This window comes from Falco punctatus (assembly GCF_963210335.1).
Source record: "Falco punctatus genome assembly, chromosome: 14".
Taxonomy (NCBI): domain Eukaryota; kingdom Metazoa; phylum Chordata; class Aves; order Falconiformes; family Falconidae; genus Falco; species Falco punctatus.
In genome coordinates this window covers 1,610,996-1,637,015 of record NC_137594.1, presented here as the reverse complement: position 1 = coordinate 1,637,015, position 26,020 = coordinate 1,610,996, and the positions used below count along the sequence as shown (strand labels likewise).

Below are 26,020 nucleotides of genomic sequence, written 5' to 3'. Positions count from 1 at the left end.
GGGCAGGCCGCCGGCGGGGCAGGCCCGGGGCCGCGCTAGGGCCCGGCCAGCCCGGGAGAGGGCGAGGGCGGGCACAGGCCGGTGGGGAGGGGAGCGGCGCCCACCGCAGAGGGGTTTCCCGGTAGCTGAGGGGTGGTTAACCTGGCCGGGGACATTAAAACAAGCGATAGCGACATGTAGAATCAGGGAAAGAGAAAAGCGGAAAAAGAGTCAAGGTTTAAGAGCAGGAAGGAGAGAGGCTGCCCAGACGGGACGGCTGCGTCACCTCACGGGCAGGTGCGCTGAGGAAAGCAGCGGCCGGGCGGCCCCAGGGCCCTCTGGTGCCACGGGGTGCCCGGGCGGCTCTGGGGGCACGGGGCAGGCACGTGGGGCCCGGCAGGAGTGGGGGAGAGCGGCAGGGCTGCGAGGGGACGCGTGTGCAGGGTAGGGGCTGGGAAGGGGAAACGCCTTGGTGACAGACAGCGCTTGGTGGTTAGCACACCCCAGGTCACCTGGGACAGTGGGCAGAGGGCGTCAGGGCCGGTGAGGCTGGCAGCACCGGGGGTGGCTGGAGCAGAGGCAAAGAAGCGCCGGTGGCTGCGAGGGAGGAGCAGGGTCCAGAGTCCCCGCCGCAGGGGAGCGAGCCTTGGGTCCTGCTGTAGTAACTGCGTGGCGCAAGTCACCAGTGTTAGTGTGACAACAGCCCTAAGGACAGGCGCGCTGGTCGGTCCAGCCTGGGGCTGGGCACAGGCTGGTGCAGGGGTGCTGCGCAGCTGGCTGTTCTCTGCGGGCCATCTTAACGGCACTAGTGAAATGAGCGGTGGTGCGGAGCTGGGGAGTCATAACAAACACAAGGAATAACAATAACCTAAGGGAAGGTTGGGGTGATCTGTGGGCCAGGATAATTGGACTAGGAGTAGGTGTAGTAATAGTAAGTGCAATTAGGCTCGTGAAAGATCTCCCTCTGTAAGTCGGCTGCCCCACTAACAAGGGGGCAGAGATCACCACGTGTTAGCGAGCCTCCAGCCACTGTCTGACAGAGCCAAAACAGCAGCAAGGCTGCTACCAAGTGAGGTTTTCCAGGCAGAGAGGGGTTTGTACAAGGCACCAGCCAGGCCTCGGCTGAGTGTGGGGCACTGGACAGGTTTGCCAGGTTGTGCGGGGTGGGGTGTGAGGTCACACGGAGATGGAGAGCAGAGGCCTTGATTCACAAGAGGGCATTTAAACAGGAACCTGGCTTTGCAGTGGAGCTTGGTAAGGTCTAGTGAGAATGTGGGGAGAGGGGCAGGGAAGACAGATTCCTGCACAAGGAGGGAGGTGGCAGAGGCTGGAACAGCTGGAGGTCTCATCTCCCCTTTTCATACTTCCCTCCCGCTGGTCAGGATGGTGAGAGGCTGGCAGGCACTCTGGTCTGGGGCCAGGCAGGAGGGGTGCTCTTGGCTTTGGTGGCTTGGGAGGGGAATCACATTTGACCCTGTCTGAGCCCTTGCTGCCCTGGGCAACAGTATTGAGGCTCCTCTTTGCTCCTGTGCAGAGGTGGGCAACAAATGTTCCCTATCTGCCATGCTGTGTCAGGGGCTTGCACATGCAGGGACCCTCTGGTCTGTGACCTTGACGGTCCACAGGCGCCTGTGCTCTGCACATCATCTCCAGCTCCTCTGCCTGGGAAGTGCAGAGAGGAGGACTGCTGCCCGCAGGCTTAGGAGGATGGTGTGAGTCAATAGCTGACTCTGTGGTCCCAGACCAAGCACCTCGTGCTTCTGCGTGATACGTGACCTCATACTTGTATTTTGTGGTCAGTCGTTTCAGCAGAGGTGCCCAATCACATATTCCATGAGCATCCCTGAGTGTTACAGCTTGTGTCCTTCCTGCCTGCTCCCTGTCCCTGCTGGGTGACTCCAGGGAAAAGCTGCAGCAGAAGGGGCAGGGGGAAGCGCTGTGCCTGCGGTGACAGTGACGTGGTGCCGGAGAGCGAGAAAGTGGTGAGCACTTGGGGAAGTGGAGGTCTGGGCTTGCAGCCTGCTCTGCAGTATGATCCTTCCGTATGTTCAGAGCAGCTGTGGTCTTTGTCCCTTCCACAGTGTGTTAGGATAGATGAGACCAATTTTTCTGTGGGGTTTTGTTGCCAGGAGGAGACCCAGGCTGCCCTCGAGGGATGCGGCTGCTTCCCTGTACTGTGACCAGACCTTCCTCTACTCTGCGGTTGTCACTGTCCCATCCTTTCTGAGGGACCCCTTGTGCTGTGGCCACGCAGGCTGCTCCTGAGCCAGTGTTGCTGCTCGGCGGCACAGAGCAGGGTGTGAGGCTGTGTATCTGCTGAAGGCTTTGGAGGGTGCTCTGTCCTCACGCCGGCTGTGACTGGCAGTCATCTTTGGGTCAGGGTAAGCTGCAGCTGCCTAAGTAGGGTGCCCAGAGGGCTGAGTGTTGCCCAGCTCTGCTCAGATATCTTCAGACCATGGTGGCACCACTGAAGGGAGATTCTTCTCCCTAGGACGCAGCGTTTCTGTTGCCTGTGGTGTAAGGCTGGTTTACCAGGAGCGAGAGGGAACCTGTGTTTACTGGGCATGTGCATATCAGTGGCCAAGTCTCCCTGCTGTGTGGGTCACTTGCAGTGGCAGCCAGGCTGTGTTTGGGCCCAGAGAGGCTGGACCCCCCCAGTGCAGCCCCAGCTTCCTGCACAGGATGGGATCGGTGCTGAGGTGTCTCCTGTCTCTCTGCTTCCAGCTAGGGGTGATGCCATGGCCGCTGCGAGCTCCAGCAGGGCCAGGGCTGGGCCACCCTGCGAGAAGTCCCAGCTCTCCGTGAAAGGTGGGTCCCACTGCCTCGCTGGAGGTGGGGCTGGGGGTCCCGCGGTGGGGAGTCTGGATTTTGGGTGCGTCTGGTCCAGGTATGCTGCCTGCGCCCCAGGCTGGGAGATCTCGTGGGGAGCAAGGGCTGGGGCTGGCCAGCCCTGCCCCGCGTTCCACGGGTGCCCAGGGAAGCTGGGCAGCCATCGGCTGGGCTCTGCCGCTTCCTCTCCCCGCTGCTGGTGGGACGTGGCTCTGTGGCCCGGCCAGGGCCGCGTTGGTGCTCCCGTGGCCGCGAGATGGCTCCCAACGCCTGGAGCTGCGTCCCTTGGAGCTGCGTCCCTTGGAGCTCCGTCCCGGTCTCTGCCCCGCAGCCCCTGCGCAGGGCACTGCTGGCCTGGGGGGTGCCTCTGCCCAGCGGCTCTGGCAGAGCCCCTTTGCCCCCAGCTTGCTCACCAACCCTGGGGTAGGTAGGGCCTTGTCTGCGGGGACCGTGACACTCCTGCAGCGTGTGGGTGAAGCTGGGGACAGGCAGTGAGCAGGGGCTGGGGGCAGGAGCACCTGCATCTGGCCATTGCTGCCATCAGGAGAATCACTTCCTGCTCCCTGCAACCCCCCTCCCCCTCCCTGCCCGCCCGGCTGAAAGCAGTTTGACTCTGCAGCGAGTCCTGGCACCCCGAGCTGGCGGGGGGTGGGTGGGGGTGGGGGGTGGAGGACACCCCTGCAGCTGCCTGACCCTCTGCCTGTCCCCCCTGCCCAGTTGTATCTGTGAAGCCCAAGGCACACAGCCGCCCGTCCCGCATGAACTGCTACGTGGAGGTGTCAGGCGATGGGCTGCCCAGCGAGACCAAGAAGACGGGGAAGCAGATTGGGAGCTCTGAGCTGCTGTGGAACGAGACCCTTGTCCTGTAAGTCTACATGACCCACCTGGTGTGGGGCTGATGCCGGGGATGGCCCCGTGCTCCCTGGGGTACCCCACTGTGCTGTTGGCTGGAGCTGCTCAGATGCTGGTGATCTTTGCCCCCAGCAGATGAGGACACTGGCAGGCAGAGCCAGGCTGGAGGGCAGGGTGTTTGGGCAGGGTGTCTCCCATCGCCCCGTGGCCTTGCCCACCTCCCTCTGCTCCCTGGCTTTGGCCAGGGGAGAGCACTGCCTGTTCCCCAGGCATGGAGCGGGGATGCAGCCATCGTGACAGCCCCTTTCTCTGGTCTCGGCAGGAACGTCACAGCTCAGAGCCACTTGGACCTGAAGGTGTGGAGCTGCCATACCCTGAGGAACGAGCTGCTGGGCACCGCCTCCATCAGCCTCAGCAACCTGCTGAAGAGTGGTGGGAAACGTATGTACGAGCCAGACCCCACCAGGGTCCCTCAGCTTCCACCCTGGCTGGAGCCCCCCTGCCCCACCGGGTCCTGCCGCCTCGCCTGCCCCTAGGTGCTCGGTGGGGAGGAGAGGTGGTGGCTGCCACGGCTCCCGTGCAGTCCCCCGCCCCAGGAGGGAACAAGGCACCATTGTGTGCCCTGGGCCGCCTGTTGGGGCTGGGGGGCCGGGGTGTGACGGAAGCCATACCTCCGTTAGCCAGGGTGCTGCAGCCTGTGAGGAAGCACAAACCCCTCAGCTATTTGCTGCCATTTGTGGTCGCCAGAGTGTGGCTCATGACAGCAGCTACTGCATAAAGGCAGCCATTCAGGGCTTGGGCCGCGCAGGCGGCTGCGTGGGGCTGGAAAAGGCTCGCTCTGTCTTTTCCAAGCAAAGCTCCACCACTTGCAAGAGACAGACCTGGTATTGAGCGGGGAGAGGGGCCTCCCGTGCCCTAGGGGTATATGGGGCTCCTTCAAACTACTCTCCCCCATGCCAGGGTCTGGGGTGAGCCGCTTCTGGCACTGCCAGCTGCAGGCTACGAAACCGCAGCAGTGTCCCTGCTGTGCTCCCTGTGGTGGGCAGGCTGCTGTGCCCCCAGGTGGCACCTTGTCTTGCCGGGGCAGCGAGGGCTGTGGGGAGCTGTGGGGGGCTGTGCTGCTGCCGCCATTGTCTCGCAAAGCCCTCGAGGACCTGAATGTCCATCCCGGGTTGTTGTGGGGCTAGGCTGCCTGTTGTTTGGGCTGTTGCTGCCAGACAGCGGTGGGGGTCTCTGCCCTGGGGCACACTCTCCTGCAGCTTTTTCTTCCCGAGGTGTGCAGATGCTGTGCTGGAGCAGCCACTGCTGCTCCCGCCCTACCTGCTCCTCTGCAGGGGCACAATCGGCTCTTTCATTAGCAGGCGTCCCAGGGGGCTATGTGGAAAATGAATGGAAAAGGCAACTGGCTGTTCTAGCTTGTCCATTAACATCCACCAGAAAAAACGTGTCAGATTTTTCCTTGACACGGTGGACTGGGAGGGAGGACTCTTAAAGCTGCAGAGCCTGCCCTGCCCTGCCCTGCCAGGAAGGTGCTGCTGTGGGCTGGGGGCAGCCGGCACTCCCTGGGTGAGCCATGTGCTTTTGTCTGCCTGTCTTGTCTAGCCTGGCGTCTGCGTCCTCTTCTTCTCTGCAGACTCGGTGCTTGGCCTTTGGGCTTTGCTGCAGCTCTGAGTGGGCCAGAGACTGCTGCTGGTGCCCTGAAGGTCCTGTGGGAGCCTAGGTGCCTGGGAGACCCTTTTCTTGAGAGGGCTCCTTGCCTGTCGAGAGGAGGGGAGCCTGTTCCCTCCGCCTGCCATCCCAGGGAAGTGGCCAGGTCATGCAAAGGCATGTAAAGAGCATTTGGGATTTTGAGCTATCCCGAGTCAGATACTTCGTGTCCTAATGCAGCCTGTGACCCTCTTCCTGGGGAAGGCAGCGAAATGCAGGGGCCTGACCATCTTCTCCCCCTCCTGGGAAGCACTCAGCAGGAGCGTGCCTTTCCCAGGGCTGCTCCTGCTGGGCAGCAGACCCCTTTCTGGCTTAGTTGGGTTTGTCATGGTTTTGGTGAGACTTTCTGTTAAGTTACTGTATGTGAGTGTAGCTGTGGGCTTTTGTTTGTGTTCCTGCAGTTGTTCTACTTGGTGCAGAAGAATTGTTCTGGTTGCCCTGTTTTTGGGCAGGGGTGGTATTCTGGCTGCCGGTGGTGTCCATGGCAGTGCGTGCAGGCCTGCCGCCTGCCAGGGAAACGCTGGAGTTCCCCCTGTTCTTTCTGTTGGCTCTCCTGCCAAGCACGCTGCGCTTCAGGTGAAAGGTGGAAAGCCTTGGCTCTGAGGCTTGGAGCCTGGAAAAGAGGGGTCAGCGATGAGCCCGGTCAGGCCTGAGCTCCCAAGGAAGGTGGGGAGAGCCTGCTGGAGCTAACAGCCCGAGCTGTTGGACAGGAGCTGCTGCTCTGGGTCGGTCCAGCCTTGCCTCTGGGGTTGCAGTGCTTCTCACTGCCTTGGCAGGTGCCTCCAGGGCCTCTCCTCTGGCAGGCAGCACCCTCCTGCTTTCGGAGGGGATTGACCAGGGAGATGGAGAGGTGGGTAAGAATGGGCTCAATCACAGAAAATGAGCTGGAGCCTTCCACAGAGCTGAGCTGCTCCCAGGGCTCCTGTAAAACAGCTAATTTGCAATGGCACAGCCCCCTGCCCTGGCCCCGAGCTGCTGCCTGCTGCAAAGGCACCTCTTTGTTCCCAGGCTCTGGGAGCTCCTCGCCCACTCCTCCTGCAAGGCCGGAGGAACGACCCCAGGAGCCTTGTGCCAACGGTCTGTGTGGAAGTCCATACTGGGCCTTGATGGTTTCTGCTGGTGCCCCTGTGCGCCGAGCAGTGTATGTCTGTGCAGGCACTGAGTAAGCCAGGCTGCAGCTTGCAAATGGAAGTGCTCGCTTTTATTGCTCACTGCTCGGGTTGCAAGTTACATCAACAGGCTCCTGTTTCTTGAGTGGCACCGCGTGCCAGGGTTTTACAGATCCTGCAGAGCCTTTTCCTTCCCTGCTGCTGTGCCCCAGGCAGAGCTGCTGGAGCTGCGGCCTCGTGGGACCCTCCAGGAAGCCAGCAGCAAACCCCCAAACCTCTGGAAAGCTGCAGATTGCCCCCCCCCCGCCCCCGTCACGGATGGGATGTCAAAGGAGCTCTGCTGCGTGCCCCAGCAGCAAAGGCTCAGAGCAGCTGAGGTGACTGCTCAGTGAGCCGGCTCCATCCTCCTGAGCCATAGTCTGATAAAACTGGTCATCCAAGCGCGTGAGTCACTGCGGGTGGGACTGTGTCTACCCTGCATCACCTTTCAGGTGTCGTGTCCTGAGTGTCCTGCAGAGCTGATGGCGCTGTGACCACCAGCCCTGTGCCCTGGCCACCCCCAGGCTCTCTCTGCCCCTGTCAGCCAGCGGGCAGGGTCTGCTGGCTCCTGCCCTGCCCTGGAAGGGCTGTTCTGCAGATGCCCAGCTGTGCCTGGTCAGAGACAGCGGGCTTCTTGGCTTTCTGCTCCTATCTTGTCTTCCCTCCCAGGGCTGTGATGGTTCAGAGGAAAGAAGCAGAAGTCTGAGATCATCCTGGTTATACCTGGCAGATAAATGGAGTGGGGCACAGTTGTCCCCAAGTCACTGGTGGCTGAGACTGGGTCAGCAGCATGGGCAAAGCTTCCCACTGCCTGGGGTGACTCTTATGTGTTACCTGGGACAGTAAAAATTGTCCCTTCCCCTACAGTCTGGGTTCCTCCTTGGTTTAGGGATGGCTGTGGGAAGTCTAACTGTCCCCCAGCTCCTTCCCAGAGGGCCTGTAGCCACAGCATGGAGTCATTCCTTTGGCTGCAGATCCTGAACAAAGTGTAAGCTAGTCTTCCCACGCCGAGCACCAGGGAGGTGGGTGCTGCCCACCCACCAGCCCTGAGCTTGGGTTAGCGTGGGGGTGCCTGGCACCCGGGGGAAGCCGGTATGGCTCTGTGCTCCCACTGATGCTGACAGTGAGCGGCCCCGCTGGTGGTGTTGCTGCCCTGCCTTTTCTGTCTGGTGCCAGGGTGATTTCAGGGCAGAGTCCTGGCTCTGGGGTTTGATTCTTCTGTGGATTGATGGCATGGCAAGTAGGTTGCTGGCTGGAGCATCTGGTTTTCGGGGTAGCCCAGAGGATCTGCTTATCTTCTGTTGGCATAAGCAGCAGTCCTGGCTGCTCCACGGGGAGCTGCTCTTGAGGGGCAATGGTGAATGCAGCTTTGATTGTGTGGAGCCGTTTAAGTGGAAACTGGCCTTTGCATCCAATGGAACTGTGCAAAGAGGGTTTGGGGAGCTGAGAAGGGTGGGAAGCATTGCCCGCCTGTCTGTCTGGAAGTTTTCCTGGCTGCGTGCACGAAGATGGAGCCACCTCACCCAGGGAAGAGGTAGAGGGGCTGCCCACTCCCATGTGGCAGCTCTCTGGTGCTTGTGCCCATGGGTGTCAGACGTGTGTGGTTCCTGGAGGTCCCGGAGGGCTCGGGGTTGGGCTCAGCTTGGGGCCATTATTGCACTGGCTGCTACCAGCCTTATTTTGTGGAACCGTAAATCCGCTTAATGGACTGGGTGGGAATTCCAGCTCACCTTCGCTAAATGGGAGCTCTGATGCTGTGTGCAGGGCACTGGAAGTAGCTGAACTGAGACCTTATTCAGGACCAAATCACCCCCCGACCCCCTCCCAAAATAATAATAATCCCTCTGACATTCTGGCTGCCGGCAGGACACAGGCAGCCTTTGTGCTCAGCCATTCAGGGGACCCTCTGTTGGTGCAACAGCAATGTCCCTTTGTGCGTCCCGCGTGCTGGATGGGGACAGTGAATGGAAGGTTCTGCTAGTGTTTATTTTCTTTAAAAAAGTTGGAGGGGGTGGAGAGGGGGAGAAGGAAGCCGGCTGGGAGGTTCATGTTCACATCCTCCACTTGGAGACACCTTGTCTTTGCTCCTGCGCTGCCGCCCCCTCGGCTGGGCGCCCGCACAATGAGGGCTTGTGCGGCTCCGGCGGGGAGAGCAGCGCGCTCGGCTGCGGGGTGCTCGCAGGGGGGGACGGAGGGGACCCCTGGAGCGTGTGGGCACGACTTCCGTACGGCTCGGAGAAAATGCAAATTCCTATGGCTTGGAGCAGCCAGGGAGGAACAGGGTCTGGATTTGTTCTGGTTTTTGGCCGCGCTCAGTAGCATCTTCTGTCTCGGGCTCTTAAAACCGATGGTGAGATCCGTTCCCCTTGGAAGCAAAGTGAAAGCAACTCCTTTAGGCAGAGGGGTAAGACCAGGCTTAGCAGAATCCCTTGTCTGATCATGGGCAGGTAGCGAGTGACAGAGTTGGGCTCCAACCTCTGTGCTGTGCCCCCGTGAGCATGTGCTCCAGCCGTGCCTGGACCCTGGGTGCTGAGGGGACGTGTGCTTCCTTGGCATCGAAAACCTGAGACTCTTTCATGAGATCCACAAGTGCAGCCTGCCCCGCAGCCCTGCCTTCACAGCAGACCCTGTGGCTCTGGGCTTCGGGGTGCCTGTGGAGCGCCCTGTGGGGCAGAGACCCCTCGGAGGAGGTGGTGGTGAATCCCAGCACCAGGCTGCCTGCCCTGTGGCTGGGCTCCCCCTCACAGTGCTGGCTGGCTTGGAGGACGGATGGCTACCAGCCATGGGCCAGTGCATGTGGTGTGAGTGCCAGACACCTTTGCCGTCCCTTCCCAGCTGCGCGAGGCTGGCAGGCGTTCCATGGGGAGCAGCAGCTCCGGCCGGGGAAGGAGGGCAGGAGCCTGTCTCCAGGCGGTATGAGAGGTGTGTGGCTGCTTCTGGTCCTGGCAGTGGCCAAGCTGGTGCGCAGCAGCACCGTGGTCTCTGTGCCTTCACCCCAGTGCTGTCAAGGGCTGGGCTGGCCGCTGGGAGCCATAGGTGCGGTTTGGGTGGCACTTGCACACCCTGGGACCCCGCCAGCGTGTCTCACCCCAGAGCTAGAGGTGGGACAAGGGGTCTGTGGGGAGTGTGTTCCCATCCTCCTCCTGCTCCCGCTGGCAGGTACCACACCCTGTCCCCACTGCAAACCAGGACAAAGCAGGTTGCTAAAAAATGGTGCCGTTGTCATGAGCAATCTGTGTATAATAAAAATATTATTTAAGCAAATGAGTCAGGAAGCGTCTGGGCCGGTGTCCCAGGCTGGCGCAGCCAAATTTTTCTGGCCTTCTGTGGCGGAGCTGGGTGTTTCGGTCCTGCTGGCTCCAGCAGGCATCGCTGCCATGGTGGGAGAGCCCTGCCTGCCTGTGGACACTGAGGGTTCTGTTGTTCTCCCACTTCCCATGGGGATGCAGCCCTGCGGTGGGTGGTTAGCATGCGTGGCTGGGGGCGGCTGTAGGAGGTGTACAGGCAGCCCCTTTGCACGATGCCTTACTCCAGCCATGCTGGGTGCTGGTGGCTTCCCAGTGGCACTGGGGACACCCCTTGCTGCTGTCTCTGTGCAGTAGGAAACCGTCAGGAGGCCTTGGATGAGCTGGAAGGGTTGTGGGTGCCTGTCCAGGGGCGCAGGGAGGCAGAGAGCTGCAGCTGCCAACGTGTGTTGGTGAAACAGGGCAGGCACTGGGTGCCTTGGCGCGTGGCAGCATGTGGCTCATCAGCTCTCCTCCCCTGCCGCTGCAGCCCCTCGCTCCATGCCCGCGGGGAGAACAGCGAGTGGTGTTCCTGGAGCCGTTACCTCTGGGCAAGCTGTGGTGCCCAGCTGTGTGTCGAGCTGTGGCTGGCAAAGTCTCACTGAGCTGATGGAGCCAAACTGGCTCATGAGAGAGGGGAGTGGAGCTGGCAGCCATCTCCAGGAGCCTCCCATCCTATGCCACCCACTCCAGAAGCTTCTGCGAAGGCAGTCTGATGCCACAGCAGAGCGTTTTGTGCTTTGGGGCAGCCCTTTGTGCCGGTTTTATTCAGTGAGATTGATGCCTGGGGATGTGGATGGAGGGATGTGCCTGGGGCTTTCCTTTGCTGCTTACCTGGGTTTTCTAGGTAGCGTGAGGATACCCCCAATTTTGAAAGATGCTGCTTGCTCCTCTGCAGCAGGCCGGGACTTCAGGCACCACTGGCCATGTAGCCGTTGGCCTGCTTCGTGTCCCAGGCACCTTCTGGTGGTTGCCCTCATGTAGGACCCTTCGTGACCCATGTGTCGTGTCAAACCAGCCGAACCTCTCAGTTTTCCTGCCATGATCTCCCCTGTAGCCCTGGCTTCTGGATCTGTGAGCAATGGTGGTGCTGGCTGTCACAGCCAGGGCCCTGGGGCAGGTGCAGCCCATGTGAGAGGGTGGAGGGACCCCACTTTGCGAGCAGTGGCTGGTGAAGGAGGGTCTTCCCCAGGAGCTGGTGGTGGGGCTGGCCAGGTGTCCTCTGGCAGTGTTGGTTGGTGTGTGTATGTGTGGGGCCAGTGCTGGTGGTAGTGCTCTCTGGGACAACTGGCCCTGAAGGATTGGGCACATTGTCCTCGGGGGATGTGGGGAGGCCTGGAGGGGACCAGGAGGCTGATGTCCCGCATCATGGGGGAGCTGGGGTGGTGGAGCCATCCTCCGTCTCGGCTGGCATCCTGCGTGGTGACTGCTTGGTCTCTTTCTCCATGTCCCCTCGTCTCCCACAGTGGAGAACAGGCAGCTGACCCTGGACCTGCAGACGGAGAACAAAGGCAGTGTTGTCTCCAGCGGAGAGCTGACGATTTTCCTGGACGGGCCTGCTGTTGATCTGGGAAGCCTGCCTAATGGCAATGCCGTGACAGAGGGTGAGTGCCACCCGTCTCCGCATGCACGCGGCGGCTCTGAGCACGAGGCGGTGAGCAGCAGCGGGGAGAGGAGTAGGGCTGAGAGCACGGCCCCCGCGACCTCTGAGCAAGCGTCCGAGTGCCAGCAGCCGCCGCCTCCTCCCCCAGGTAAGGCTCTGGCCCCTGCTTGCCCCGACCCTGGGCTTGCGCACGGGCTCCCGCGGGAGCAAGCATGTGGTGGGGCAGGAGCAGAAGCGTCGACAGGCTCGCGCCCTGCCTCCCCATGAGAGGAGTGGTCCTTCGCCAGGCCCCACTTCCCTCGCTGTCCTCTGTCAGCTGGGGAAACGCTTCTGTATTTAATGAACCGCTCAGAAAAGGGCTTCCTGCAGCAGAGGGTGTGCGGAGATGTGATGTCTGACCCAGTGGGGCTGCCAGGGCAGAGAGCAGAGCTTGTACTGGCAGGGGGTTGCGTGATGTTTTCCCTCGGCTCCCCTTTCTTGCTGGGAGACGAAGCCTGTGAAATCTGGGCGTCTTAAATGCGGCCGCTCTCCTGGTGCTGCCAGTTGTGCAGAGTCCTGCGTTCCCCTTCCCTAGTGCTGCGCTCGGGGCCGCGGGGTGCTGTGGGAGTGGGCTACGCCATCGCACAGCAGTGGGGGAGGAGAGCAGCTTGGCGTCAAGGCAGGGGGTCCTTTGCTGGTGGGTCTGTTCTGTAATGTGTGGGGCTGGTGTGCTTTTGGGTCTCCTTTCTGGAAGGAGGGAGGGAAGGAAGGAGGATGGAACTAGTAGGTGCCTCAGTCTTTTTCTTCACCTGCTTTTTCTTTACCCATTCAGGGTCCCAGATACCTGGACGGGACCCCAGCAGCATGGCTGCAGCCACAGAGGGCAGACACCAGCCTCCCAGTACAAACTGCTTTGGAAGCAGACCAAGGTAAGGGTCCCGTGCTGGCAGCACTTGTCTGTGCGGTATTGAGTGGTTATTGCAGCCGTGAGGCAGCTGAGAAGTGTCTAGATCATTCTTGTGCAGCGGACCCTGCTCTGGATCTCTGAGGATGTGTGGAGCAGGGCTGGGCTGGCTGCCCTCCTGGAGGACAGCAGAGCTGGGAGGTGCTGAGGGGTGGCCATACAGCTGGGGTGCGGCTGACCCGAGCCTCTCAAAGTATTTATTTCTCAAGGAATATCAGGTCTGTGATGGTCCTGACAGTTCCCACCACTTGCTCTACTGGCAGCCAAAGGAATGGTCTGTCAGGGAGTTGTGGGGCAGGCTGTGACCAGGCAAACCAGCAGAGAGCTGGTCTGCAGGGGTCCCTTCAGATGGGGATTACGGGGACCCCAGCTCTTGCCTCGAGCAGAGCCTTGGCCAGGCACTGGGCCAGGCTGGGAAGCACAATGCCCCTCTGGGCAATGGTCACAGGGGGACACTTCCGAAGGCGCAGGGAGAGCAGAAGAAGCAGAGCTGCAGGGAAATAACAGCTGCTTCCAAAGGAAATGAGATGCTCGGGCACCAGGCCATCCTGTGCCTGGCACAGTGCCCTTCCTTGCCTTCTTGCTGGGCTGGAGTCGCTCAGCACTGCTCCTTTTGGAGCTGTGGTTATTGAGAGACGTGTCACACTGTCAACATGGAGTTGAATTTAACACCTATTTATATTTCCAGAGCATGGCAGTGGCCCAGCAGCCTATACAGATGTTCTGGTTAGAAGTGTGCCTGTAGAGAGGGCGCCTGTGGCCTGCCCGATAAGAGATTCTGCATGCCCCCAGGCTTAGGAGCGCTCTCAACAATAAGCCCCACATCTCAAACTCTTCTGCGCCTTCATCTGCTGGGCACAACCAAGAGACATGCAAAGGGGAGGAATACTTTTGGCTTTAAAAAGTGACCCTGTCCTTCCATATCGTGTGTTCCTCTCCCACACGAGGAGGGAGTGGGACAGGGAATTGGGAACAGGTTGCTGAACAGAGTTTGTGCTCTTTTGTTGTGGCTGCTCCCCTCGGTTCCTGCTGCCCAGGTGTTAAAGCCTTTGGAGGGGTGAGAGAGTGCTGACGGGAGCTGGACTTTGCAGCCACTTAGCAGCTGTCAGTAGGTGCTGGAAAGCCTGCAAAGAAAGTTCTAGCTGGGGAGGATCAACATGGTGACTGCTTATTTCTAATTCCTGACTGCTTTCTGATTGTCTGTACGTAGTTTCTGCTTTTGGTGTCGTCTCGACCTGTAAGCGTGCAAGATAAGCATGGTGAGGTCTGGCCAGGGGACCCTCTGAGACCTACCAGGTGTGCTTGCCATCATTAAAAATCCCATGGCTGCTCTGGTGCTGGAAACTTTCTACTTAGTTTTCATTTCATCCTATGCTCACCTGAATTTGGAGTGATGTCCAGAACAACCCTACAGTTTGATGTAGTGCTGTTACATGGGGCAGAGCATTGCTGTACGTACCCACCATGGAAGCAGCTGCCTTCTCTGGAGTGGCATATGGGTCCTTTGCGCTTGGGAATGCTGTTTGATGTTGGCTCTGTTTATACACAGAGCTGTGTTTATTTTCATGGGCTTGGTGATGGATGCTGGCAAACTTATTCGCAGGCAGGAAGCAAATAAAAGGGTCATTCTTTGCTCTTCAGCTATTTCTACACTGTCCCCTCAAGGGAAACTGCTTGGTCAGGGCTTCTCTTTCTTCTCCTGAACAAATGTCATCTTGGGATTTGCTGCTAATCTTGGTGACGGGGTGTGAAATTCCACAGCCCTCTGTGCAGAGAGAAAACAGAGTCCAGAGGTCCCCAGCTGAGAGGTGGTGCCGTGGGTGCCGAGAGAGCTGCCATAATCCCCGTTTGTCTTGTGGTGGCCAAAGGGGCCTCTTCTGACAGCAGGGAATAAAGCAGCCTGGTTTGCTGCTCACCCTACAGAAAGGCTCTGGCTGGTGAGCCATGTCGGGCATTGCAATCTAGGCACGGCCGAGAGTAGCTGCTGTCACCTGTCACGAGCTCAGGCAAACTCAAGCGATTTTTTTCAGTGCAGCCTGCTTTGCTTTCTCTGCTTGTGTGATGTTCAATAGTCAGCGCTCAGCTGGCAACGGGAATGAGCATCTCTGAGGGTGGGTGGGAAGCGCTCCTCTGGTCACTCAGATAAAGTATTTTCCTTTGTGAAACCCCTTGCTACGCGAAACCCCACCTGTGGCTGTGGGGTGTCCCCAGGCGTGTGGCTTCTGGTGTGACACAGCACCAGTGAAAGACCGGGGGAGCTGCCATTACCAGCTGCAGCCCTGACGCACAGGCAGGGGAGAGGCAGCAGTGCTGCACGGCGGGTGTGCTGCCCGCTGCTGCACGGGGCCGGGGGTCTGCTCGGTGCCTTGGAGAACAAGCTGTGAGATGGGTCCAGTCAGCTGGACAGGGGTGGGCAAGAGGAATAGACTGGGTCTGGGGGTTTCAGAGCTGGGCACCTCTTCGGCTGCACATCCCGCTGCCATGGGGTGAGGGGGTGTTCCTCCTGCCCCGGCTCTGGGGTGGTGGTACATGGGTGACATCTCTGCTCCCAGCACTGCAGGTGTGAGGGCTGCGTGCTGGGGGACGTGGCTGCCTCCTCCCGTATTTGCAGGCCCAGGGGGAATTTCTCAGCTCCGTGTTTTGGGAGCTGAGCCCCCACTGTCCACACGGTGCCAAGGCTCTCCCGGTCACATTTCCCAGTGGTTGTGCCCTGACCTGCTTCACAGCCAGCGCTGGTCCTGGTTGCATTCTCTGCCCTCCCTCTGCTTGGGCCGCAGATCTGGGGATCTGGTGTGCTGAAACCAAGACTGGTGCTGCCACCTCTGCTGGCACCTTGTGCCAGGACTTTCTGGGCACCGCAGTGGGAGGAGGTGGCCGTTCCTGCGTTTCATGCCCAGGGCCTATGAAGGTGATGCCACTTTCTTCTTCTGCCTCCAGCCTAGGAGCGGCGATGGGGCAGAGCACAAGGCGGGGCAGCCACCCGAGGTCCCTAATCAATAGGGGACAGCAGGGGTCTTGTCAGCTGCCCGGGGGATGTGCTCCCCACGGCATGCCCCGCTCCATCCCACCAGTGTGGCTGTGAGAGGCTGTTCCCATCTGCGCTCTGCCGCCTTTTCTCCCTGCTCCTATTTTAAGAGCATGCTCCCAGCCCGCTGCGCTCGGTGGGCTTGCTGGGTTTGTTTCCATGTGTCTATTAAAAGACAATGCCCAGATGGGAGCACTCGTAGGAGGGCTGGGCTGGGCGGCGGGTCAGCTAATTCAGGCCTGGTAGCTCTGTGTGGCCAGCTGGCAGCCTGCAAGCATCCTGTTTTGGTTTCTAAAAACGCCCCGGGCAGCTCTGAGCACATCTGTGCTGGGGAGGGCAGGGACCAGCTCTGTCCAGTGCCGAAGGGGCTGCTCCCAGCAGGGCTGGCTCCTGGTGGCGGTGCCACCTGCCTGCTCCGCTCTGGCCATGGGGGCCGGGGGCTGGATGTGGGGCCGTGGGGCCTGGACAACTTTTGGGATGTGTGTGGTGCTAGTGTGCCCCGCCGAGCCCCAGGGGTGGATAGGACAGCAAGGGGGAACCGTCACCTCCGGGCCGGCGGAAGAGGAGCCTGTTCTGCACCTGCTCCAGGTCCCCAGGTGCTGGTGGCCAAAGCAAACCCCCAGCATGTGGTGGTGTCCTGGGGGTAGCCAGAGGTTCTGGGGTGAGCTCACCACCTGAGGAGCCCCTGTGCAGGGCTGTGCCGAGGCCCATCGCTAGTCGAAGCAGCCTTGCAGCTCCTTTTCGATGCGCTGCTCTGCCCGAGGCTCTTATCTGATCTATTTTTGACAGTCTCCTGCTTTCCCATGTCTCCTCCCGGTCCCAGCCCTTCCTCTGCCCGCTGTCATGAGCCGCTCCCCAAGGAGAGCGGCTTCAGGGTGAGTGGGAAGAACGAAGGGCTTGCTGCTGGAGCTGGTGAGGGTGGCATGACTGGTGCTGCCCTGCGCTGCCAGGCTGCTGTCCCCTCCCAGCTCCAGCCCTGCCATGTGGGGACAGTTTGTGGGTTTTGCCCTTTTAAGGGAAGAACTTGGCTGGGGCAAACTGAGATCCCCATCCCTGTGCTCCTCACCCTCTGTGGGCGCTGCCATCCTGGGTGGAGGCATCTGGGCTCTGCCTCCGCTCCCCTGGGCACAGGGTGCGGGAAGGCAGCGTCTCCCCCGCTGCCCTGCCCCGGCCCCCTCCCCATTTCCAGTAACCACCAGGCTGCTCTGCTGATGGGAAAACTCCCCCTTTCCTTGGATGCCTTCAGGCTGCCTCAGGGGCCCAGGGCAGTTGGAGGGGGAGAGTTTGCTTTGGCTGCCCTGGCCACGGGACGGGACGGGACGTGTGGCATAAGGAGGAGAACCCCCCCGAGAGATGGAGCAGCTGCATCTGAGCCGGTCACAACCTGTGCCGTGATTTAAGCTGCCATCTTTCCCAGCTGCTTGTTCCCTCCTGTGCCAGAGGCCACAGCTGTCACTGTAGCAGGAACGCTTGCACCTTCCGCACCTGCTTGTGGCGGGGCAGGAGGCACCAGCAAGGGCTCCCACCACGGCGCAGGAACCGGGGCTGCCGTGGGGTCTCTCCTGGGACCTTTGCTGCTGGGGTGGATGGAACAAACTGCCGGGGGCTGCCAGAGCTTGGTGCTGCAAGCCGGCTTCTGGCCACGAGTGCCTGGGGCTGTTCCTCAGCAAGTGGGGTGGCTGAGTGAGCACCTGCAAGCAAAAGCAAGGTCATTGTCACCCAGGTTACTCTTCCATGGAGCTCTGCCGCTGGCAGATGGGTGCCAAGACCTGCAGGCAGGCTGGCAGGTCCGTGTAAGCAGCGCGAAGTTCAGTGCCCAGCCAGAGGAGCAGAGGCACGTGGCTGCATCCTGGCCGTTCTCGGGGCTGGGGGGGTCCGATGGTTGTGCTGGGCAGGAAAGCAGCACAGGGCTGAGGCCAAAAGGCAGGAGTGGGGTTTTCTTTGTGAGGCCAGGCGGCGTGTCTCACCTCTCGTGTTTCTTTCCCTTGCAGGATGCACCGGCATGCGGCTGGAGCGGCCAGGCAAAACACGGGGAGTGGAGAGCAAAGTCCCAGTGCTAGGAGCCGGCACCGGCAGCAGGCCAAGAGCACGCAGCATGCCGGCATGGCCAACGGCACAGCCAACGGCACAGGTGAGCCAGCACTCGTGGGAGGAGGGGGATCGAGCTTGGGGGCTGCGTCTGGTGGGAGAAAATTAGTTTCTGCTAAGGTAATGGACCTTATAGGGCCTGGGAATTTCCTCCCTGTGAACTGATTGATTTTTGTTGATTTTGCTTTAGACAAGCTGTGTAGCCTTGCAGAGCGCACTGGTAGGATCCGTTCTGCCTGTCGGGAATAATTTCTGTGGCTCTTCTTTGGAGTCAAAACAAAAAACACTGCATCCAGCTCCAGGTTTTGAAAAGAATACTAGGATGGCAGCGTCACTGATGCCACAGCAGGGAGGACAGTTATCATATCTGAGTGGATGTTTTTCAAGGTTTGGGGCATTCAGCTGAACTTGTCAATCAGTCTTCAGCAAAAATGTTTTGAGCTCTTTGCCCGCTGAAGTGGGGGGGAGCAGCTGTCTGTCAAGCACCAGAGAAGGCACAAACCCACCTCTCTAAAGAGAGCTGACTCTTACACCAGAAGGTATTTTTGGAAAGGTTTCTCTTGTCTTTTCTTGGGTTTGTCCGCAAAGCCATAAATACTTGTGGAGCAGGGACTGGGACCTGCTGAGTGCCTGACTGCGAAGCCACAAGCGGCTCATCTGGTTTGCTTCTCTGGCTCTTGTGGAGCCAGCCAAGCAGTGCAGCATCTCCCACTCCTCTGCACAGCTTTTGCAGACAGTGCCACCCTTTCTTTTGCTTTTGTCGGAGACCTGGAAGGAGGAGCAGAGTGCTTTGTTTTGGATAGAAGGAAATGTTTTGTTCAACCCAAAAGGAAGATTCTGCCCCCCCCCGCCCCCCGTTTCATTGGAAAAATCTGGAGCAATGCAATTTCAATTTTACCAAAACCCATTTTGGGAGAGAGATGGGAGAGCAGAGGGCTGATGTGAAATGCTGCCTTTCAGCTGTCACTTCTGTGCTCCCCTCCTCAGTGCTGTGGCTCATCTCTGCCCTTCGGTGTGGTGCTGTAGTGGGAGCAAATGCTGTACGGTGTCCCCTGTGCCCACCCAGCCTTTCCTGGTGTCCTCACTGTGCAGGGGACACTCCCTTTGGCTGTGGACAGAGTTTTTGTTCCTGAGTACAACTTGGCTCCTTGGCTTTGGTTTGTTTAAAATGTGTTTTATTGCCCTGGTCCCAGCCTCCCCAGTGGCTTTATGACCGTGCTGTCCTCATCGCTGTTTACCACTCGCCAGCCTTCGTGTCTCCCGCAAGTCCTGTCAGCAATGATTTTACACTTGAGGATAGGTAGACAAGTGTTTCGGATGGCTGGGTTTAGTGCTGGACACCCTGTCTTGCACTCTGTGGAATGCCTCTAGAAACCATCCTCTTCCTCCTCAGTTTAGCACATTTTGGTGACGTTACAGTGTTTTTTGAGCAGACTGTTGCAAGAACGTCCCCATTACATTTGTCACTCACAGCTGTAATTTCATCTGACAATAAAAGGAGATTATTTCATGGCGTGTTTTCTCCACAGCCATGTTGCTTAGCCCTAGCTGTGTTCCCCCTGGAGCCCTTCCTTATCAGGTGAACTTTGGATCAGCTTTTCCCTTGCTTTGTCCAGGACTGAGATCAAACTGATCACAGAGCAGTTACCTGGGTCGTTCTGCAGGTTCCCTTTTGAAAATTGGCACAATGTGATTTGAAGCTTCTAAAGTTGCCCTTTCCCAGGCTGGCTAGAAACGAGTAGCAGTCAGACTTCCTCAGCTGACTCTTGCGGTGCTCCGGTGGATGTTGCCATGAGCCTGCTGACCTGGAAATCCTCATCGCTGGTAGATGCTGCCTGAGGGGCTCCTTTAGTTGCCGATGGTGTGTGCCAGGATTCCCCCAGTGCCAGAAGATGCTGCCCAGCTACTCTCCAGCTGCAAAGCAAAACTGTCCTGAGCAGCCTGCCTCTTCTGCAGAGTGTCTGTAGTTCTTCAGTCTCCTGTCTGTGGGGGTTTATACCACTGTGAATTTTTTTCCTACAATACCTAGAATCATAGAATCATTTAGGTTGGAATCTTTAAGATCATCAAGCCCAACCGTTAGCTCTGGACTACTTGGGCTTGACTTGGGCTTGTAGATACAGATGCTTCCTTTACAGTTTTCTACATTTCTCAGCTCCAATTTGTGGAGTTCTGCCTGCATCTCTTACTTTGTTATTTGTTGCTGGTTTGTTTTTAATGCTTTTGCTTTGCCACTGAAGCCAGGATGTCTTGCAGCAAAAGTTATCCTCTGCTGGACTGCCAAGCCTCAGGGTTTTTTGGCTATCTAATAAATATTCGTCAAACAAATTCCCTTTCTTTTTTTTTCTTTTTTCTTTTTGTCGGCATTTTCCTCCTCATCAGTTTTCTTTGTAATTTTCCTTTGCTCTGTCCCTTCCCCTTTCCTTTTCCAAAAGTTTAGTGGAATTCAGCAGTTTGGCCCTTACTGGTGGAGCTGACTTGCTGAGCCTGGGCTTCCCTCTGCCTGGGGGGGATGTTGCACCCGCAGTTTCTGAGCTCCTGCTGTTACCTGAATTCCCATCAGGCACACGGTGTGTTTGCAAGTGGCAGAAGAGATACTGAGCACAAATGCAAAGTACCCTCCGCTTTTGTTTCAGGACAAAGGCGGTGGTTCCCAGAGGGATCTGACCGCTGGGTGAAGGAGGTGCTGCCTTTGCTGCAGGCTGCAAGCACCTGAGTCCCGTGCCTGGGTGGCAGTGGCTGCCGCGCACCATGTGCTCCGCTTCCAGGGCTGCGTGGGTGCGGCAGGTCAGCTGGGCCCCTGTTACCCTGTCTGGGTGCTAATGTCTCTGCTCTCTGCCTCCCCAGTGAATGGAGAAGCGGTGGGTGCTGCAGACGTTGAGGAGGAAAGGCCAGCAGCGGGAGCGAGTGTACCAGCCCCGGTGGCGTTGAGTGTGGCAGACAGCTCCGTTGCTCCTGCCCTTCCTGCCTTGACCAGCTCTGGAGAGGCAGAGGAAGCAGCCACTGGCTCCAGTGCCCCACCAGCCCGTGCAGCGGTGCTAGCCCTGGATGCTCTGCCCCCTGGGTAAGGTCTGCCTTCTGCTTGAGACTTTTGTTCCCCTAACAGGGTCAGCATGACATGGAGCACCTGTGGCCCTTGGGGAGGAGGCATGGCCCTGCAAGAATGGCTGGGGGGCCACGAGCAAACGGGGGCACTGCTGTGTGCTGGAAGAAGAGGATGTTTGAGGGAGGGGGCTGTGCTGCACCAGGAGTCGGTGGAAATGATGGTGGTCAGCAGAGCAGAGAGGGCCTGGAGGCATCTCATGGGGATGCCTGTGCCCCTCACTCGCCTGGCACCGCCTGTCCTCCCCCATCTGAGCCAGGGCTTGACTGTTGTGGATTCGTCCTCTGGGTTGGAGTCTGATCTGTGTCTGCTGTGGGTCTCTGGGGTGTAATAAACAGTGAATCACATCTCCGCAGCAAGCAGCTCCTCAGCATCCACGCCCAGGGGAGCAGCAGAGTCCTCTCCTCTCCTGGGGCTGCTGAAGGGGTCAGTCAGAGGGAAATGCGTGAGAGAGTGAGTGTGGACTTCCGTGGAGCTCCCACTGAGCAGGAGGGCACGAGTGTGCACGCCAGAGATGCTGTGGAGGCATTGGCCACTGCTGAGGGGCGGTGGGCAGGATCCTTGTATAGCTGAGATCCCTGGTGCGGCTGCTCCGCATCCTCCTCCTCCTCTGTGGGCTGTGGGGAAGGGGCTGGGAGGAGCGCTGGGGCTGGCTGAGCCGCGCTGGTGGGCGCCCTGGCTCTTGGTGGGGGTGGTGTCAGGCTCTGGGCTCAGCGCCCCTCTGGGCTGCAGCTGGGCCGTTCTCCCCTTGTATTTGAGACACGTTTAACTCTGGACTGCGAATGCAAAGCGGCGAGAGGGGGGTTGAAAATGGCTTGTGTTTGGTGTGAAGGGAGCTGTTTATTTTCCTTTGGCTGAGGCGATGCCTGGGAGGTCAGGGCCCCGCTCCTGTGTCAGTCACAGGTAATTAGGGTTAACGGCTCAGTGTGCCTTTATGCTGGGTGTGTGAGGGTTTCTGTTCTCTGGCCTGGACGCTTCCTGTTTCCAGGCAGCTGGAAAAGTCCAGTGCTCTGAAAAAGGTCTTTATTCCAGTCAGAGCTTATGCCTCTTTCTGCTCCTACCAGGTAGACTGAAGGTCTCATTTTCCCCACCTCTGCAGAGCCCAAGGTGGAAGCGGGCTGTCGTTTCTTTCCCAGGGTGGGGAAAGACAGAAAAGCTCCGGAGAGGAGCCCGAGGGTATCCCAGGATTAGGGTTTCTGGAGGCTGGGGGAAGTTGCAGGCCCTGCTTTGTAAGACATGGCATACTTGTGTTTACCTGGTCCGGCTGGGTGGAAGCGTGGCCCATGTCCGCCCCGTGCCTGTCCCCCTGTGATGCTCGTGCCAGCAAACCACGCGTGTCAGAGCGGCGAGGAGATAAGGCTGTTGTGCTTTGGGAGATGGCTGGAGGAGAGCAGTGAAGGGGTAGTGAGCCATCCTCCAGGATGAGCTTGTGGAATTTGGAGATCTCTGGAGACACCTTTGAATAATAGCTTGTGTATCTGACCCTCCCTGTCCTGACCGTGGGATCCGCAGAGGGGAAAGAGGGCAGCAGCGCCCTGGCACGTGCTGTCCGAGTTACACGCTCGTGCTGGGCTGGCTTGGGCAGCGGCTGAGCTGCTTGGTCACATGGAAATCAAGCATAAAGGTCTTCCCAGGTGAAGGAGGGCTGCAAGCCGAGTCTGTTGAGGTCTCCACGGTGCAAGCCCTGCCCTGAGAGCTGCCGGACCAGGTTCTGGGCTAACGGGGATTTGTGCAAATAGAGATTTGCTAAACGGGGACTGCGCAAAACACTGTGGCCCTGGAGTAGTATAAATGAGCTTCTGGGCATCTCTTGAGACCTGAACTAGGGCGGCTGATCTTTGGCTGGCTTGCCACACCAGGGTATTACTTTGACTGGTGGTTTGGGGCCCAGCTTGGGAGGTGGGGATGTGACTGGCTGGGCTGGTGGAGGCAGCGGTGTCTCAGGCAGAAGGGATGCAGACAAAACCAGGCTACTTCAGCCCTGGCAGCAGCGTGCTCTGCGGAAAGGGGTGCAGGATAGTCCCTCACTGACCCAGCTCCTGCAGGGATGGCTGTGCAGTGTGTTGCAACCCCTAAGTGATGGCTTTTGCTTTGCTGCTCCCAGGAGCAATGTCCCCTGCAGAGCTGCCAGTCATCCTGGCACTGAGGAGCCAGAAAGCCATCACGTCCCTCCTGCTTTCCACACAAGCCCTGCCTCATTCTCTGAGTGCCTCCTTTCATTCGTGGGAGCGTGGAGAGCAGTGGTGCTCAGCTTCCCTTCAGCCTCTGGAGGGGTGGCAGCTTTTCCTAGCACCGGTGGGTGCGCTGAGCCCCAGCCTCCCTGCTCATGCCAGGCTGCGTGCAGATGGAGTCAAGAGCGGCTGGGTTCATGTGGGGATTCAGAGCTATTTATTCTGCTCAGATAGCTGTCTGTGAACATCTGCACCAGATGTGGCGGGCACAAAGGCATCTCTCACACAACTGGGAGTCTGTTCTAGGGGCTGGAGGGTGCTGGAAGGTGTTCTGAATAATTTTGGCCCCAACAGTGCCCAGAGCCTCCTTCACATCCTCCTGGCTTGGGCATGGTGTGTTTCCTTGTGAAGCCAGAGAGCGTGTGGCACCGGCACAGCCAGGTGCTGTGCTCGAGGCCTTCGGCGCGGGGTCCTGCTTCTTGCGTGGGGGTTTCTGAGTGGACTGATGGCAAAAGGGGGGAGGGCACAAAAGCTGCTGGCTCCTGCATCTGGTTGCAATCAGTGATGCTCTCGCGCGGGGGACGGACGGTCGTTAGCGTGGTGTGTATACACAGCGCTGTCTCGCCCGTACAAAGAGGTACATTATGCTGCCTGGCAGAAGGCGTGGGGCTGTGGTTTCTTACATAAGGAGGGCGTTTTGTTTGGACTGCAGGGTTGCCTCAGCGCTGCCACTTCACACCGTCCGTGGCTCCCAGTATCCACCGCCGTTGTGAGCCTTGTGGGCAGTCGGAGGGGGGCCAGCAGGGGCCCACACGTCCCGCGCTTCATGCTTGCAGCAGCGGTGCACGTGGGTGAGAGCTCCCACTGTCTAGTGCTTCCTAAACCGCTGGTCTTCCTTGCTGGCAGCAACGTGGCAGCAGGCACAGGGGAGGAACGCCGACTGGACTTAGGGTCCTCAAAGGAAGAGCCCGTTGTCACACATCTCCCTAAGCTGTCCCTTGCGGGGAAACTCAAAAAGGCTGAAGCCTGCAAACTGTTGGGCAGGGTGGTCTGTCTGAGCAAGGATGTGTTGTCCCCGGTGGTGCCTCCATCTCTCAGGTTGTTGCTGTGTGTCAGGAATAACAAGTTCGTTACAGCTTGCTGCTTAATGGTGGTGACTCACTGTTCGTAGGGTGAGGCAGCCCTTGGCAAATTTACTTTTCAGATTACCAGGGAGCTGCTGGCCTGAGGAGCGTGTGAGCTTGTCACCTGTTTGTACAGGGTGTGAGACTGGGACAGAGGACATCAGTCAGTAGCTGCCACCACCACCAGCTCTCCCCAGTCTTGCGTGGCTCTTTGCAGTCACGAGGGCACCCGGAGGAGTATCTGAAGGATCCAGAAACCCTCTGCCCTGGAGGAGTCCTCATCGTGGGATTTCTGGCCTCTACAGCCACAGAAATGGCACCTGGGGCCTTGAGAGCCTCTTGTCATGGAGGACTGCCCGGTCCTCAGAGCCATATTGATCAGAGAACCTGTTGTTAATGAGCCTGGAGGACCTGTCCCCTCCGGTAATGACTGCTGGCACCGCTGGTTCTGTGTGCACAAGGCTGAGGTCCTGTTCATCTCTGAAGAACCACATGTTAGCGAGGACAGAATGGGTGGGACATCTGGCTGGCGTTGTCCTCGCCGTAAGCGAGTGGGGCTGCAGTCTCTAGATCTGTCCAAAGCAGGCTGTTATGGCCAACTGACCTGGGAAGGATGATGCTTAAAGGGTTTTCATGGGATGCTGACTCCTGCAAATTCTCATGAGCAGAGTTGTGCCTTGGAGTTTTGTCTGTGAATAGCGTTCGTCCACCTGTGCCTTGTGCCGGGTCCGTACCTGGCTGCTGGTGGCGATCCGAAGCACTTGCAGTGCAAGTCAAGGAAGGGCCTTCCCAAAGCTCTGCCTGCAGCAGGCGGCTCTCCAGCCAGCGGCACTTCCACACTCTGCCTTCTCCCTGAAGATGCCCAGGGACCTTCTGCTGTCCATCTCATGGGGTGGGCATGCTTGTGCCTTCAAGAAATCCCAGCTATGCTGATTTTTCTCTAAAGAGATTTCAATCATTTTGGGCTTTTTAGCTCTCCTGGTGCTTTCATGCTCATGAAGGACTGATTCATTGTTAGTGAACTGGAAACATCAGGCCTTTCCCCTCTGGCAATGCCCAGGGGTAACCCAGGAAAAGGGCTGACTGTGGGGTGGAGAGGCAGAGGCTTCCTGGTGCCGGACGGCACTGGGTAGTGCCAGCTCTGCTCCCACATGGTCTCCTTTGGGCAGCGTTACGTTTGGCAGCACCTTGCTGTTTAAGGTGTACAGGCATGGTAGGTCCTGCCCTTGGACTCTTTCCATCAGAGATAACCACTGGTGTCCCTAGATCTATTCTAGAGATGAGAAAGACTCAGTGCTCTGACTGGTAGCATCATCTGCAGCTGTGTTGACAGTGCTTTTTGAGAAGCCAACAAACAGGAGTGAAGCCAGCAGCTCTGAACGGGGTTAGACAATCTCTCAGCTAAATCCTGGGCCTGGCATTCACATTCCCCTCCTGTTCCGGGGAACTGGCTCTTGTCTCAGAGTGCAAGATTGCCTTCTGCCCAAGGCGGAGGTGTTTCAGGCTGCCCGTATGACTGCTGGACCACTGGGGTCCCCAGCTGCCGGCATGCTGCCAAGGTTTGGAAATGCAGCTGAAGCTTTTCCCGTTTCTGCCTTTCCATCTCTTCCAAGAGCGATGTCAAGGCTGTAATGCGTGCTACCTGTGGTCACAGCAGGTGCCTGGTTGTGGCTGATGTCACCATTTTGTGGCTTATCGTCCCCTGGGGAGGTTTGAGGGTGAGCAGGGATGGTGCCGGCCCAGGCAATGGGGCATATGCTAGCACTTAGAGCATCCTCACAAAGGCTGCTTGGTTTCTGCAAGTGTCACAACAGAAACCGGTATATTAATTTGCTAGAGCTTCTTGTGATGATTAATTGAGGCTGAAGATGGAAGATTGTGCAGAAGATTGGGAGCAGAAGTGTGGCAGGAGAACACTTTATCTGTCAGCAGCTGCTGGCTTGCCTCTCACTGTTGTAGAATAAAAGCTGACAGGAAGGCGCATTGCTCCATGGAGCTTTTACCTTTGCCAGGGCATACACTTTCATGAATGAATTAAGGCAAAGAATGTTTTTCAGTGTAGCTGTGTAAAGCCCGGCCTCCTATCACACCGGCTCGCCTTAGGGGCCACCTCTGAACCAAGTGCCTCGTGGCCATGCGATGTTTTTAAGCGGTATCTGTCAGC

At 58.6% G+C, this 26,020-nt stretch overlaps 1 protein-coding gene across 7 annotated transcripts in view; it reads left to right on the top strand.

The window, feature by feature from the left end:
• Window positions 1-26,020, top strand: part of WWP2 (WW domain containing E3 ubiquitin protein ligase 2) — a gene marked incomplete at its 5' end in the record, with an annotated part of 43,808 nt that overhangs the window by 642 nt on the left and 17,146 nt on the right. Inside the window, 9 exons of one of the 7 annotated variants that reach the window (XM_080365114.1) lie at window positions 1,786-1,961; window positions 2,109-2,360; window positions 2,704-2,787; window positions 3,526-3,673; window positions 3,983-4,101; window positions 11,266-11,550; window positions 12,214-12,310; window positions 17,362-17,501; window positions 20,306-20,522. In XM_080365114.1, the coding sequence (XP_080221240.1) occupies window positions 2,718-2,787; window positions 3,526-3,673; window positions 3,983-4,101; window positions 11,266-11,550; window positions 12,214-12,310; window positions 17,362-17,501; window positions 20,306-20,522 (1,076 nt within the window). Of the gene's footprint in view, window positions 1-1,785; window positions 1,962-1,985; window positions 2,361-2,703; window positions 2,788-3,525; window positions 3,674-3,982; window positions 4,102-11,265; window positions 11,551-11,976; window positions 12,079-12,213; window positions 12,311-17,361; window positions 17,502-20,305; window positions 20,523-26,020 lie in introns of those variants that run through there. The other 6 variants (XM_080365117.1, XM_080365113.1, XM_080365115.1 and 3 more) reach the window with 6 other exon arrangements.